The 16,392-nt window shown below is 30.8% G+C and overlaps 2 protein-coding genes across 3 annotated transcripts; one reads left to right on the top strand and one right to left on the bottom strand.

Annotated features, from left to right (window-relative positions):
• Nucleotides 1-7,637: 7,637 nt before the first annotated feature.
• LOC123267021 lies at nt 7,638-11,299 on the top strand. Its single transcript, XM_044731502.1, has 2 exons — nt 7,638-8,001; nt 10,614-11,299. The coding sequence occupies exons 1-2, from the start codon at nt 7,840-7,842 to the stop codon at nt 11,037-11,039; spliced, it is 588 nt and encodes a 195-aa protein (XP_044587437.1). The 5' UTR covers nt 7,638-7,839; the 3' UTR covers nt 11,040-11,299.
• A 1,086-nt stretch (nt 11,300-12,385) lies between these two features.
• Nucleotides 12,386-15,493, bottom strand: LOC123267018 (activin receptor type-1). Of its 2 annotated transcripts, none has more exons than XM_044731497.1 (7): nt 15,128-15,493; nt 14,853-15,046; nt 14,250-14,445; nt 13,907-14,175; nt 13,203-13,843; nt 12,884-13,118; nt 12,386-12,754 (listed from the first exon to the last, which is right to left on the bottom strand). In XM_044731497.1, the coding sequence occupies exons 1-7, from the start codon at nt 15,186-15,188 to the stop codon at nt 12,617-12,619; spliced, it is 1,734 nt and encodes a 577-aa protein (XP_044587432.1). In that variant the 5' UTR covers nt 15,189-15,493; the 3' UTR covers nt 12,386-12,616. The 2 variants fall into 2 exon arrangements, with proteins under 2 accessions (XP_044587432.1, XP_044587433.1); XM_044731498.1 differs by having other exon boundaries at nt 12,388-12,754; nt 14,853-15,028; nt 15,128-15,492.
• Between the last annotated feature and the right edge of the window lie 899 nt (nt 15,494-16,392).

The following is a 16,392-nucleotide window of genomic DNA, read 5'->3' on the forward strand; positions in this document are numbered from 1 at the left end:
GAATCAGTTCCAAAAATTTTACGGCTAGAATTTCTATTTCGATTAATCTCCTTAGGGCCTCTTTAGTCTTCGCTGGAGTGTCCTATTTTCATTGACAATTAATAAAATAATTTTTTTTAGATACATACTATGTTCAAAATTAATGTCAAGTCGGAAAAAGTCTCAAAATTATACGCCCGGAATTGCCCTCGCAATTAATTCTAAAGGCCCAATCTTAGATATTTTTTTATGGCTCCCTATATCGTTGACAATTGATGAAATAATTTTTGTAAGATGTAAACGACCCCAATAACTCATGTCAAACACAAATCAGTCCCAAAATTTTACGCCTCCAATTTCTATTTTGATTAATTCCTTAGGGCCTCTTTAGTCTTCGCTGAAGTGTCCTATTTTTATTGACAATTAATATATACATTTTTTTTGGATACATACTATCTCTAAAATTGATGTCAAGTCGAAAAAAGGCCCAAAATTATACGCCCGGAATTGCCCTCGCAATTAATTCTAAAGGCCCAATCTTAGATATTTTTTTATGGCTCCCTATATCGTTGACAATTGATGAAATAATTTTTGTAAGATGTAAACGACCCCAATAACTCATGTCAAACAAGAATCAGTCCCAAAATTTTACGCCTAGAATTTCTATTTCGATCAATTCCTTAGGGCCTCTTTAGTCTTCGCTGGAGTGTCCTATTTTCATTGACAATTAATATATTAATTTTTTTTGGATACATACTATCTCTAAAATTGATGTCAAGTCGAAAAAAGGCCCAAAATTATACGCCCGGAATTGTCCTCGCAATTAATTCTAAAGGCCCAATCTTAGATATTTTTTTATGGCTTTCTATATCGTTGACAATTGATGAAACAATTTTTGTAAGATGTAAATGACCCCAATAACTCATGTCAAACATGAATCAGTCCCAAAATTTTACGCCTAGAATTTCCATTTCGATTAATTCCTTAGGGCCTCTTTAGTCTTCGCTCGAGTGTCCTATTTTCATTGACAATTAATAAAATAATTTTTTTTAGATACATACTATGTTCAAAATTAATGTCAAGTCGGAAAAAGTCTCAAAATTATACGCCCGGAATTTCCCTCGCAATTAATTCTAAAGGCCCAATCTTAGATATTTTTTTATGACTCCCTATATCGTTGACAATTGATGAAACAATTTTTGTAAGATGTAAATGACCCCAATAACTCATGTCAAACAAGAATCAGTTCCAAAATTCTACGCCTAGAATTTCTATTTCGATTAATTCCTTAGGGCCTCTTTAGTTTTCGCTCGAGTGTCCTATTTTCATTGACAATCAATAAATTAATTTTTTTTGGATACATACTATCTTTAAAATTGATGTCGAGTCGGAAAAAAGCCCAAAATTATACGCCCGGAATCGCCCTCGCAATTAATTCTAAAGGCCCAATCTTAGATATTTTTTTATGGCTCCCTATATCGTTGACAATTGATGAAATAATTTTTGTAAGATGTAAACGACCCCAATAACTCATGTCAAACACAAATCAGTCCCAAAATTTTACGCCTCCAATTTCTATTTCGATTAATTCCTTAGGGCCTCTTTAGTCTTCGCTGGAGTGTCCTATTTTCATTGACAATAAATATATTAATTTTTTTTGGATACATACTATCTCTAAAATTGATGTCAAGTCGAAAAAAGGCCCAAAATTATACGCCCGGAATTGCCCTCGCAATTAATTCTAAAGGCCCAATCTTAGATATTTTTTTATGGCTCCCTATATCGTTGACAATTGATGAAACAATTTTTGTAAGATGTAAATGACCCCAATAACTCATGTCAAACATGAATCAGTCCCAAAATTTTACGCCTAGAATTTCCATTTCGATTAATTCCTTAGGGCCTCTTTAGTCTTCGCTCGAGTGTCCTATTTTCATTGACAATTAATAAAATAATTTTTTTTAGATACATACTATGTTCAAAATTAATGTCAAGTCGGAAAAAGTCTCAAAATTATACGCCCGGAATTTCCCTCGCAATTAATTCTAAAGGCCCAATCTTAGATATTTTTTTATGACTCCCTATATCGTTGACAATTGATGAAACAATTTTTGTAAGATGTAAATGACCCCAATAACTCATGTCAAACAAGAATCAGTTCCAAAATTCTACGCCTAGAATTTCTATTTCGATTAATTCCTTAGGGCCTCTTTAGTTTTCGCTCGAGTGTCCTATTTTCATTGACAATCAATAAATTAATTTTTTTTGGATACATACTATCTCTAAAATTGATGTCAAGTCGAAAAAAGGCCCAAAATTATACGCCCGGAATCGCCCTCGCAATTAATTCTAAAGGCCCAATCTTAGATATTTTTTTATGGCTCCCTATATCGTTGACAATTGATGAAATAATTTTTGTAAGATGTAAACGACCCCAATAACTCATGTCAAACACAAATCAGTCCCAAAATTTTACGCCTCCAATTTCTATTTCGATTAATTCCTTAGGGCCTCTTTAGTCTTCGCTGGAGTGTCCTATTTTCATTGACAATAAATATATTAATTTTTTTTGGATACATACTATCTCTAAAATTGATGTCAAGTCGAAAAAAGTCTCAAAATTATACGCCCGGAATTTCCCTCGCAATTAATTCTAAAGGCCCAATCTTAGATATTTTTTTATGGCTTTCTATATCGTTGACAATTGATGAAACAATTTTTGTAAGATGTAAATGACCCCAATAACTCATGTCAAACATGAATCAGTCCCAAAATTTTACGCCTAGAATTTCCATTTCGATTAATTCCTTAGGGCCTCTTTAGTCTTCGCTCGAGTGTCCTATTTTCATTGACAATTAATAAAATAATTTTTTTTAGATACATACTATGTTCAAAATTAATGTCAAGTCGGAAAAAGTCTCAAAATTATACGCCCGGAATTTCCCTCGCAATTAATTCTAAAGGCCCAATCTTAGATATTTTTTTATGACTCCCTATATCGTTGACAATTGATGAAACAATTTTTGTAAGATGTAAATGACCCCAATAACTCATGTCAAACAAGAATCAGTTCCAAAATTCTACGCCTAGAATTTCTATTTCGATTAATTCCTTAGGGCCTCTTTAGTTTTCGCTCGAGTGTCCTATTTTCATTGACAATCAATAAATTAATTTTTTTTGGATACATACTATCTTTAAAATTGATGTCGAGTCGGAAAAAAGCCCAAAATTATACGCCCGGAATCGCCCTCGCAATTAATTCTAAAGGCCCAATCTTAGATATTTTTTTATGGCTCCCTATATCGTTGACAATTGATGAAATAATTTTTGTAAGATGTAAACGACCCCAATAACTCATGTCAAACACAAATCAGTCCCAAAATTTTACGCCTCCAATTTCTATTTCGATTAATTCCTTAGGGCCTCTTTAGTCTTCGCTGGAGTGTCCTATTTTCATTGACAATAAATATATTAATTTTTTTTGGATACATACTATCTCTAAAATTGATGTCAAGTCGAAAAAAGGCCCAAAATTATACGCCCGGAATTGCCCTCGCAATTAATTCTAAAGGCCCAATCTTAGATATTTTTTTATGGCTCCCTATATCGTTGACAATTGATGAAATAATTTTTGTAAGATGTAAATGACCTCAATAACTCATGTCAAACAAGAATCAGTCCCAAAATTTTACGCCTATAATTTCTATTCCGATTAATTCCTCGGGCCTCTTTAGTTTTCGCTCGAGAGTCCAATTGTCATTGACAATTAGTAAAATAAATTTTTTAGATACATACTATCTTTAAAATTAATGTCAAGTCGAAAAAAGGCCCAAAATTATACGCCCGGAATTGCCCTTGCAATTAATTCTAAAGGCCCAATCTTAGATATTTTTTTATGGCTCCCTATATTATTGACAATTGATGAAATAATTTTTGTAAGATGTAAACGACCCCAATAACTCATGTCAAACACAAATCAGTCCCAAAATTTTACGCCTCCAATTTCTATTTCGATTAATTCCTTAGGGCCTCTAGTCTTCGCTTGAGTGTCCTATTTTCATTGACAATCAATAAATTAATTTTTTTTGGATACATACTATCTTTAAAATTGATGTCGAGTCAGAAAAAGGCCCAAAATTATACGCCCGGAATTGCCCTCGCAATTAATTCTAAAGGCCCAATCTTAGATATTTTTTTATGGCTCCCTATATCGTTGACAATTGATGAAATAATTTTTGTAAGATGTGAACGATCCCAATAACTCATGTCAAGCACAAATCAGTCCTTATGGCTCCCTATATCGTTGACAATTGATGAAATAATTTTTGTAAGATGTGAACGATCCCAATAACTCATGTCAAGCACAAATCAGTCCCAAAATTTTACGCCTATAATTTCTATTCCGATTAATTCCTCGGGCCTCTTTAGTTTTTGCTCGAGAGTCCAATTGTCATTGACAATTAATAAAGTAATTTTTTTTAGATACATACTATCTTTAAAATTGATGTTAAATCAAAATAAGCCCCAAAATTATATGCCCGAAATTTTTTTCCAATTAGTTCTTCGGAACGACTCGAAGTTCTATTTCAATTAATTCTCTGGACCTATATTAGATTGTTTCCTGACTCCATTTTAAGTTGGTCGATAATCGATCAATTTTTTTTTTTTGACATTCCAAAATTTCATGAAATTAATGTGAGTTTAAAAAAAATCCCTAAATTGTACAGTTGTATTAACTTTTGCAATTAAACATCAACCAAGTATTATTTCTCTCTTTAACAAACTCGTAATGTCTTTGGAATATTTTTTTTTTTTTAGACATTTTAACTGTTTTATTTAATACAACCCGAAATTCACGATAATATACTGAATTTGGCACGTCTGTATCTATTTTTGATTTTTTAAAATTAAGGGGTTTTGGTCAACGTCAGTCATGTTCTCTATATCCGCTGAAAATTCTGGCGGCCAGTTTCAGCCACATCCCGGGAAAAATGATCAGGACTGATCAGACCTGTTCTAGCCCATCTGATCAGGCCTGAAATTAGGCCTGCTGGCAGACCTGTCTTCATATCTGATCAGGCCTGAAATTGTAGGACCTGAGCAGGCCTGTTCATGTATGACTCAGGCCTGAAATTATATTTCCCTGATCAGACATCTGTTCATGCCTGTTCAAATTGCTGTCTGAAGCTGATTAAATACGCTCCAGACCTGAATCCAGAGTCCTTCTGTTCATGCCTGCCTCATGTGCCTGTTCATGTCTGAAGCGTTAAATTACTGTTCAGGAATTTGATCGAAGTATACCTGTTCATGCCTGCTTCCATATGTCTGTTCATCGTCTGGAAGCCATTAAATACTGCTTTCAGACACTGATCACCAGACTTTCTGTCCATGTCCTGGATACTTCCTCCAGCCAACACTGAGAGACAATTTTATTTAATAGTAATGAAATTTTATTCACTATTTAATAAAACGTTTATTTGGCTAATCCCAAATATAAAATTTATTAAATATTAATTAAATTTCATTAAATACTAATAATAAAAAATTTTATTAAATACTAATAAATGTTTCTTAGTAGTATGTAATGAATATGTTATCTACATGTAATATAAAGAAAATTCATTAATCAACTAACTAACAAGTATTGATCAGTAATTAGTGAATAAATAATTAAGTAAAAATTGAATTCTTGTCGGAACTATATTTTTGAAATACAAAGTCTACAACTGTTAAAAGTTATCCGAGTGGATGTTAATTTTTACATGCACTTAAATTTAAAAAATTTCACAAATGAATCGATAAGAGTTAGACATTATTTAATAAAATGAAAACAGAAGCAGAAAACCAGACAATGTAGGGACGCATTTGTTAAAAATAAAGACTATGATTTCACATAAATTCAATCGAATATTTATTTATTTTTATTATTTAAAATCTCTTACATGTGATCTTCGTCATGAAGTAAACAAATAGGTTAGGATTAGGATGTCTTGTTAAAAAATCTTAATGGCCTATTTATTAAAAGACTTTACTGTGAAAATATATTTGAATATATTGCAGTGTCAATTGATGAACATTAATTTTTTTTTTGAGATTATTTCTTTTAATGACTTACTAGAGTCTGCATTAATGACAGCAAACGAAAGCTGTCGTTCGTGGTTATTTTTATTGAACACATATATTAGTATTGTAAGAAAATTCTTATTAAATACTTATGAAATTTTTGTAAATACTAATATAATTTTATTTATAGGAAATATACCTTTATTAATATTAACTAAATTTTTTCAAGTCCAAATAAACCTGTTTTATTACTATTTGAATAAAGATTCCTCTCAGTGTAGAACTCATATGTTAATGGAGCGAAAAAAAATACATAGCCGTTCCGAATAAATTCACTGTGTAATATATGATTAATTATTAATGAATTACCAAGGCCTAGGTATAGAACCTCGTTAACTATAAGTGATAAATCATGTATAAAATTTGAATGTCTTGAAGCAGCTCGAAAGATACTCTCAAGTTAAGATGGTGAGAATCATTTGGTCAAGAGGTAAAAGTGTCAGTCTGAAGAGCGCGAGGTATACGGTTACCCGAATCCCCATCGGCACCGATTTTTTTTTATGGACCTGATCGAGGTCAGACATGAACAGATCTTGATCAGAATTGAACATGCCTTGCCAGGTCTGATCGCATTCCGGTCATTTTTCATACCTGATCAGACCTTGAAGACTCATGCCTGTTCATGTCTGATCAGATCTGATCATTTTCCCGGGAAGCCGTAAATTTTCCAACAGAATTTTTGAACTCACTAGATTTGCCAGGCATGCCACCACATAACTTACAATTGAAGGTTGGATCTCCAATTATTTTGCTTCGTAATTTGAACCCGCCACGGCTATCACTGTTTAAAATTTCTAATAGAATCCCATCAAAAGCGACAAAAGCCAATTAGAAACCCATAAATTTTATTGGTTTCTAAGTGGCTTTTGTCGCTTTTGATGGGATCTTATTGGAGATTTTCAACAGGGATGCAACGGTACGCGATTAGTCATTAAAAAATTAATGAAAAACATTATCGAAGGCACCATTTTAAATGGCAAGTTTCGAGGTGAAAATATATTGATACCACGAATACCTATTATACCCACAGGTGTGCCAATTCAATTTAAGCGTATTAAATTTCCGATTAGATTGGCATTTGCAATGACTATTAATAAATCCCAAGGCCAAACAATGTCTGTTTGTGGCTTAGATTTCAGCACACCATGTTTTTCACACGGACAATTATACGTTGCATGCTCTCGAGTGGGTAAACCATCAAGTTTGTTTGTATTAGCTGAAGACGGGCTAACAAAAAATATTGTTCACGCTGCAGCATTAAGAGATTAATATTATGTAATTAATTAATTATATAAATAATTATTACTTTTAATAACTTAAAACAATTAATGTTTGGTGTTTTGTTATTTTTAAACAACATTCCCTCATCGTTCACAGCGCTCCAGGCCTTTTTCACTCATATTCCACATCCTTATACACTTCCAATAAGTTAGTAATTTTTTTTCTACACTAGAAATTCTCTAGAAATTATTCACATGGCAAAACAACGTTTGCCGGGTCAGCTAGTGATTTTATAAAATTATTCATCTCCAGTTATTACTTAAGTTCTTGATATAAATCACAGGGAGCGTTGAGATCAATCATTCATGTAGTAAAATAATAACACACAAATACAAAAAATACAAACAATAATAGAGAAAGAGGTTAGAACATTTCTCTTCAATATAAGAGATAATAAACAAGTAATAAATACGAATTGTTATAAAAGAAAAAATAAATTGAAGTGATATCACAAAAATGTCTGACAATTCTGATAATCATTTATCAACTGCAGAGGATTTAAATGATATGTCTGACGCTACATCTCAAGTAGTTAGCAAAAATAATCCATCAACTGCAGAGGATCAACAAAATGCTGTTTCTGACGTTATACCTAGAGTAGCTAGCAAAAGGAGTGTGGTTAGTATATTTTATATTATTATGATGAATTTAATTATATTGAAATTATCAAACATTTAGAGAAAATTTTTTATGATACTAGAATTAGCAAACATCTGACGATTTTTTAGTTTTATTATAAAAATAAATTAGTACTGATATAATATTTATAAAAAATTGCACTTGTAGTTTTTTTTTTAATTTTTACATGTAGAATTTTTTTTGTTAATTTCTCAGTAAAAAGTTATTTATTAAAAAATGATTTGAAAAATTTTCAGAATGTAGAAATTAAAAAAAGTTTGGAAAATCCAAAAGTGCACGACTCATAATGCTCACTTAATTATGAAATATAAAAAAAAAAAAAAGTCGTTCAAAATTAATTGCCTAAAAAACACCTGTAGTAGGAAGGTACTGCACAAGCGCCCCTGGTGGAATAAAATGTACATAATATCTATAGATATAGATATATCACCATCCATGTTAATTTTACATGGATATATATAGATATACAGTCTTGTAGTTTTCGTTTTTTATTAATTGTAATTAAACGACACTGAAAAAGGGTTAGGGGTAGTCAGAGGCACGAGAGAATGAGAATTTTCAGTATTTTTTTTTGCTATTAAATCATGTTATTTTACAAAAGTAGTAATATGGCATTATTATACAATGTTTTGATTTGAAGTCACGAAAATTTCAAAAAAAAAAAATTTAATTTCCAAAGTTATAGCTGTCTGTGTTGACCCAGTTCCGAAAAAAGGTCCTTGCGGTGACAATCATAAGTCCTTAGAGATTCATCTAAAATCAATCGGATGGAAAAAATTAGTTTTATAAATAGATAATCCTGGACCTGAACAGTTAATTGGTCTTAAAAAATCGAAATTTTTGAAAAAAAAAAAAAATCCTTCGATCAGGCCCGAGTTTATTATGTATTCTAAAAGCTGTATAAATTTTATTAAAATCTACTGAGCGGTTTTCGAGTTACAGTTGTTACCAGTTCAAAAAACATAGTTTTGAGAAAAACGCGTTTAAAGTTTCACACTAGATTCACGTACAGAAATACGAATTATTAAATTACTTACATCGAGTCATCTATTCCTGGGCCATATAATAGTTCTTCAGCCATTGTGGAAGCTTCCAAAACATCAATTTGCTGTTGCCTACGAAGCATTCTGCCTTCCCGAGTGTTGTTGTTGGCGCGCTGATCTGCCACTTTCACACGTGCAGCATCCAATTTTTCAGCATATCGATGGGAATTAGACCCACAATTAAGTCCTAGGGTATCCATAATCATTATAAATGAATTTGTACCTTCATTAAATATACAAGTAGCTATGTATGCAGCAATTTGTACGATAGTAGGACTAGTATTCACGGTTTTTGGGCATATTTTCTACACTAGTTGGTTGAAGCTCTCATTATTATTCTGATTGAATCCACCTACACATCTTGAAAGTAAATTATCATTACTGAGATCGTCGTAAATCGGTTTAATAGCTTTTAAAACATCAGGAGGTAAGGGAGAATAATCTTGAGTATAAGTATCAAGCTCTCCACTTGCTTCAGCGCGCTGGTAAGAGCACCAAGAATCTTCGCCTTTAGGACACATATCATGATTCGGATTTTCATCAGTCGAACCGTAGTGGTAAAAAGTTGCCATAATAGCAGATTTCATATCTTCAATAGAATCGCAATGACGACGTATTGATAAACCATAGTACACAGTTAATTTGTCTATTACTTTTCCTGTAAGCCTACCTCTACCACCAAGACCTTTTTGTTTAGTTTTCAGAGTACGCAGTCGAGTCCCCATCCGCTTCTGAACATGGCCTATACATTCCTTTTTATTTATGGTTGTATTTTTGTAAGGATCTGCTTTTATAATTCCAGAATAGGATGACAATAGAACCCTAAAAGGGGGTTTCTTGAAGCTGCCGCTAGCTATCTGCTTCCGAGCGCTTTGAAGTATCCGAGCTCTCTTTGTTATTTGTCGAATAACTCAAAAACTAATTATCGGATCGACTTGAAATTTTCAGAGAATATTTTTAAGATATTACACATAACGAAAATGCAAAAAAAAAATAATTGATTTTTTGAAAATTCTGACTACCCCTAACCCCTTAATTAACCATTCGCATTCAGTGACCTACAATCGTCGATTAAAATTAAAAAAAAAACAAATTTAACTCAAATAATTGATTTTTTTACAAGTTACAGTGTTTCCGGGGTTTCATACATGACGGACTGGAAAATTTTTTGACCTATTTTGATGTTTTTTTCCGTTTCTATTGCAGTAAATCAATTTTTAGAAAGTATGGAATTAATCTCCATTAAATTATCTCGACAATAGTATGCAAAATATCTTGATTCCGTGAACTAACAAGGCTATAATTCTAAAAATAGTTGCTAAAATGAGGCGAAAAAAATTTTTCGATCGTAAAGCACTCTCTGATGCTTCGCATCATGAGTCGTGCAATATAAATGATGAAATTTTTTAAAAATATTTTTTAGTACTGATTTTTTTTTTTTTTCAATTGTCGGCTGATTTCAGTATCATTAGATATATTTTATTTATTAAAAGTGATGTTATTAATATAAATCTTCATAAAAATTTTAACATTAATAAATTTTATTAGGAAAAAGCCTTGGAATTTATTCGTCGACGCCGTAACCAAAAACTATTAAAACGGAAAGGAACTCTTGAGACTGATCTAGAGTATAAGATAGTTGCTAACTGCATAACAAGTTTAACTGCTCCTCTTACAAGAGTTAATGTAGGGTCGGCATTTGTTAGAACTTTTATACCAATAGAAATTAGAAATGCTTTACTAAATGAAGAGTGGCCATCAGTTCTAAAATTATTCCTCATGTTATTAAAATCTGAGAAAGGTGAGCCATTAGTATGGAGGTATGCATTTTTAATTTATCTTCGATGCCCTGCTAGCGATCAATATACATTTGAAGACTTCATTACGATGTGTCGCGGTACTGATCCATCTAATTATAGTACACTTTTAGAAAAATTATTATCATTGTCAAAAACAACCGAAGAAAATACATAATTTCTCCAATATAATTTTATTGTTTCTAAGTATTAATTTAATTAATAAATAATTTTTAAACCTTTTATAAAGTTTCTTGATAGAATTAATGTCTGAGTACCTGAATTTATAAGTTTATATTTTAAATGATTTCAAAACTAAAATTAAATTTTACTGACTTACGAATGGACTGAGTTCTAAAACTTGATGTAAATAAATTGTTTGTTACGCGATTAGTATACATTATTTTGGTTAAATAAGAAAATTCTATGTGATTAAAATCGAGTTTTCATTCAATGTAATTTTTAGGAGATAAGAAGTTTTTTTATATATATCGATAGTTATTTGTATCGTAAAATTCTATAAATTTGACATTTTTAAACGCATTAACATATTTCATAAGTGTTGAATATAACGAGGTGGAAATGAGATAATAGTCATTTTATTTATTACCAAAAAAAAATGATATTTTAACAATTAAAAATACTCAAAATAACTCGAATAATAAAAATTAATAAGTAGTTTTATTAATACCTATTCTAAAAGTTCACTGTACATATTATGTTATTATTAATTCATATAAAAATTTGTAATATTTTACAAAAAATTTCGGAAAAATTTCTATATAATTTACTTATATCTGGGATTTCATTACAGTACACTTGTATTAAAATAAAAAAATGACATGAAAAGTTAAATTTTACCTTAATCTAAGGTAGTAGTCTGGTAACGTGGGTTAGAACAATCGATTTTTTTTTTTTTACATAAGTAAAAATATTTCGAGTTTTCGGTAAAAATTTTAGACCGAAATTCAAAATATTAACAAAGTTATAACGAAAGTTCGAGAGCACTCCGTGGTTGCATCCTGAATACCTTCAAATTTTCGACGCGTTTTTTTCGAAATAACTTTTTTTTTTAGACTAGGATCTTTTTTTTCACCCCTAACTTTTCATTTTATAACACGATGTGTCTGAAAATAAAATCACTGTTTTTTTGCGACATGCATCGACTGTTATTTTCAGACAAAATTTCATAATTCTAGTTTCGACGATAATAACAAATCTGTAGCTCAATCTATTCGACATTATTGATTCAAATGTCCTCAAAAGTCAAAATCACCGGGACCGGCTACCGATTATTTTTTTAAGGCGTCTACTTTGATAAATAATAAGAACAATAACAATAACAACAACAATTATAATACCAATAATAATAATTATAAGAAATTGTAAAATTAAATACAAAAATATTTTTTTGTATACTTTTAGATATCAATAATAATATATTGAACAAAAATAAAACGATTGAATTATATTTTCCCCATTTTAGAAGAAAAAAAAATATCCCGAAAGACGTAAAAAAAAACATAAGTTAGCAAACTACTACCTTAATTATGCTGATGATGTTGATAAATGATTAAAAATTAACAAATATTTAAAACAATCAACATACTCTTTCAAGTGTAATATAAAACACTGGAGGGAGTTACGATTTATTATGAAAATATTTGAATATTTGATTAGAATGAGATATCAGTGAAATATTAATAATAATAATAAAAATAAATATATGTATGAAATTATTACTATAATCTCTGGTCAGTCAATTGTTAAGTGAACACGAGAATCATTGGCTGCTAGTTTTATCAATGTCTTTTTAACTCGAAGAATTGGTAATCGTGCTGCTGGTTTGCCGTGCCAACATTCTCTCATGAGTTTTCCGATACCGGATAAAGTCTGTTTACAACAAAAAAAAAAATTATTGTTTATAAATAGTAATTTCATTTTATATTTAAGGACTTTAAATAATTTATTTCACTTTGAATATTTTAAAATTTTTACTGAAAATGAAATACTAATACATACCGGATCCGAATGCCAACGATTCGGTAAAGGCGGTCTACGCTGATCATAAGAAACTAATTTACGCATCTCTTCAATTGATGGCTCTTGTGTGTTACTTGCAAGCCACTCCGAGTATGGAGCAGCATAGTCAAGAGCAACACCATTACTAATACATCGCCTACAGACTTCCCACATTATCAGACCAAGACTGTATATATCAGCACGTCTAAAACTCTCTAAACATTCAACGTTCAACCTTGATAAACAAAAATTTTAAAAATTTAGTATTGAAATTTATTAAAAATCTAGGGAAGAATAGTTTATATTAATATACACTCACGTTTGCGATAATATTTCAGGACTCATATAGCGCTTAGTCCCTTGTCGTAAATCAATTCTATCGGTACTCAGCCGTTCTTGTGTTGTTGTAAGAGCGAAATCAGCAATTACACAACTGCCATTTGTTTTAACAAGAATATTTTTCGATTTAAGATTACGATGCGCTATTGAAGGCTTGCCTTTTGTACCGTGTATTTCTGTGTGTAGGTATAATAGGCCATTTACCATTCCCAGGCAAATATTAAGTGTTTGGTGGTGTGTCAATGGATGAGGTGAACGATTTAAATAATCATAAAGTGATCCAAGAGGATGATAATGAGTTACGAGCCATAACTGTGTGCAGCTAGCTCTACTTGTCATATCACTTCCTACATAGCCAAGAATATTGTCATGGCGTGATGGCAAAAGGTGTGAATACACTTCAGTTTCACGTGCCCAAGCTGCTTCATCGCGTGAAAAATAAATTTTTACCGCAACGCTTTCACCATGCCAAACTCCTCTCCAAACTTCTCCACCGAATCCACTTGATCCTCCATTACCGAGACATTCAACCAATGCCACTTGTTTTGCTAGAGTACGTTGCACAAGCAATGGTAATCCCGAACCTGAGCCACTCGTTAAGCTTCTACCATCTAAGTATTCCTGGAAAAAAAAAAATTCATTAAATATTATTAATCAAGTGCTCATGTGTACAAAAATACATACTTTTAATGTACTGTCTCCCGCTGCAGTAGCTCGTAGTTCATGTGGATGATAATTGGTTGAAGATGTCAGTGATGAAGAAGGAAAATGTAACATCGAAGGTTCTAATTCAGGATCAACTAATAATTTATTCCTTTTTAGAACTAAAGATCGTTTTCTTCGCGTTTTACTCAATAATGTAAAGAATATAATTCCACCAATAATTATAGAAACTACTATTATTGAACCCATAATTGAAAGAGCTAATTTAGTTGCATATTTTTCTCCATTGTCTGGAAAATTATTATTATCACTAATCATTTTTAAGTTATAATGAATAAAATAGAAAATAACAAGTTTTACTTACCGCTTAAAGGTTCTAAAACTGGAAACGGTCCTTTATTACACAAATCTGAAAAGCAGCATTCTACGTTGTATACAGCTTCTGATTTACTATTGGGAGGCTTTTTATTACAAGTCAATAATACTTGATCAGGCATTGAAGTACATGCTCTTTTTACCCTTTCTGTACCGTCAACTTCCCTGACCGTAGACTTCCAACACTGTTTTAATTAAATAAATAAATTTTAAAATAAAATTTATTTTTTTTAAATTTATTTATTAAATAATAAAATTTCAAAGATAATAATTCATTATAAAAAACAATTTAGGAATATTCAATTATTAAAAATTATTCTGTGAAAATTCAGAAAATATTTTTTGTTGCAGTAATTAATTTCTTTAAAATGTCATCAAAATATTTACAGTAATAATGTTAAAGGAAAGATAATTATAATTAAATCAACTATTATTAATGAAATTTTATTTTAATAAATTTATCACAGTTAATTTTTACTTAAATTTTTATTGTAAGACCGACTTAAAAATATTAGAATAGAAAAAGAAATTAACTTCTACAAATGTTATGTACTTTATAATACATACTTAAAAAATAAGTAATAAAACTTACTACAGCTGCATCATAACATAATCCAGGTATTATACATTCATCTGCTTCACACGAATAGCATGTCAATTTTCTTTGTACTCCATGGACGTATTTTTCTTGATTTGGAAATTCTGTTGGTTCTTCACTGTCTAAACCGTTTTGTTTATCATCTAATAATGGTGCATGTTGTATGTCACCTATTGACATATTAATATCTTTAGAGAAATTTTAATTATATATACATATAAATATAAAATATAATGAGTAATTAAATAAAATTAATTATTCTGCTATACCCTGAGAAGATTTAACTCCTAAAAATATCATAAATATTATGATACATAGAATATTCGCCATTTCTGATTTATAGGCGCGTCGAAACAATGGGTTGTTGAAGTACTGTACATTTAAATTGAGTATAACAGTATTAATAATTATATTTCATTGACTTTGTTATGCCAAAATAAAAAGTTTTTGTCCACATGATGCTTTTATTATCACTTGCACTGTATAATTATTTTTATGAAGCACAGTTAAACACTTCACACCTTCTAATTGAGGGTGTCGGAAAAAATATGCAATTCGGTTATGTTTGGTTTTAATCCTCAATCCTCTAATACATAACACCCTCTTTGGTGTTTTTTAGCTACGGCGTAAGAGTGCATCAAGAGTCCGAGAAAGATGACAGTGATGTCATCTGCTGAAAAAATTTTGAACATTCTCATGTCAACTTGCAGCATCGAAAATCAAGATAGAGACATCTATTGATTTTACTTTGAACTTGATGAAATTTTATGGCTGAGATTAGACATCTGGTAATTTTAGCTTTTGTTTAAACAAATTTCAACTAAAAAAATATTTTGAAAAAATTACAATTAAGGTAAAAGCCCCAATAGATGATCACGTACCAGTATTTATGAATATAGATATACAAATACATGGAGTGATCATATACTGGTACGTGATCATCTATTGGGGCTTTTACCTTATACTTTTTTTTTATTTTTAAAAGTGAAAATTTTTTTTTTCTTCATAATTTATTCGAGAAGAAAATTTATTAAAATTGTCAGATGTCTGCTCATTTCAGTTCCATGGTAATTTTCTTAGCGATTTACCTTCAAGTGGCTGGAATTTACGCTCTTGCTATGAATATCTTGAATCAGCAGATTAATAATTAACTGCTGGAAGTCAACACTTACTGAGAAAGCGCTGGCTATCAGGGCGGGTTTTGAGAACGTTGGAAAATGTCATGTTCGAGTCATTTATTATTCGGTATTATAATCAAACGGCACATTTTTATAACTAAACATTTATCATACGGGTCTAGAAGACATATATGACAAAATAGCATGTGAGATAAACGACATTCAAAATATTTACGTTTCGTATATTTCAAAGGTAGGGACTTTTACAAATCGACTAATTGCTGTTCGGAACCAAATAGAATCGGACCATTGAATATCTGTCATTCCTCTCGTCTGCCCATTAAATTTTTGAAACATGGTCACAAGCTGTAAATCTGAAGTAACTGACGAATGCAGATGTCAGTATTTGTTGTAAC

Source organism: Cotesia glomerata, linkage group LG6, assembly GCF_020080835.1.
Source record: "Cotesia glomerata isolate CgM1 linkage group LG6, MPM_Cglom_v2.3, whole genome shotgun sequence".
NCBI lineage: Eukaryota > Metazoa > Arthropoda > Insecta > Hymenoptera > Braconidae > Cotesia > Cotesia glomerata.

What these genes read in the sequence shown, in the direction of transcription:
- LOC123267021 (XM_044731502.1), top strand. Translation starts at nt 7,840, where the DNA reads ATGTCTGACAATTCTGATAATCATTTATCAACTGCAGAGGATTTAAAT. An exon ending in TAGCTAGCAAAAGGAGTGTG is followed by an intron (nt 8,002 to 10,613) that starts GTTAGTATATTT and finishes AAATTTTATTAG; the next exon opens with GAAAAAGCCTTGGAATTTAT.
- LOC123267018 (XM_044731497.1), bottom strand. Translation starts at nt 15,188, where the DNA reads ATGGCGAATATTCTATGTATCATAATATTTATGATATTTTTAGGAGTT. An exon ending in AGTTTTAGAACCTTTAAGCG is followed by an intron (nt 14,176 to 14,249) that starts GTAAGTAAAACT and finishes ATAATTTTCCAG; the next exon opens with ACAATGGAGAAAAATATGCA. An exon ending in CGGGAGACAGTACATTAAAA is followed by an intron (nt 13,844 to 13,906) that starts GTATGTATTTTT and finishes TTTTTTTTCCAG; the next exon opens with GAATACTTAGATGGTAGAAG.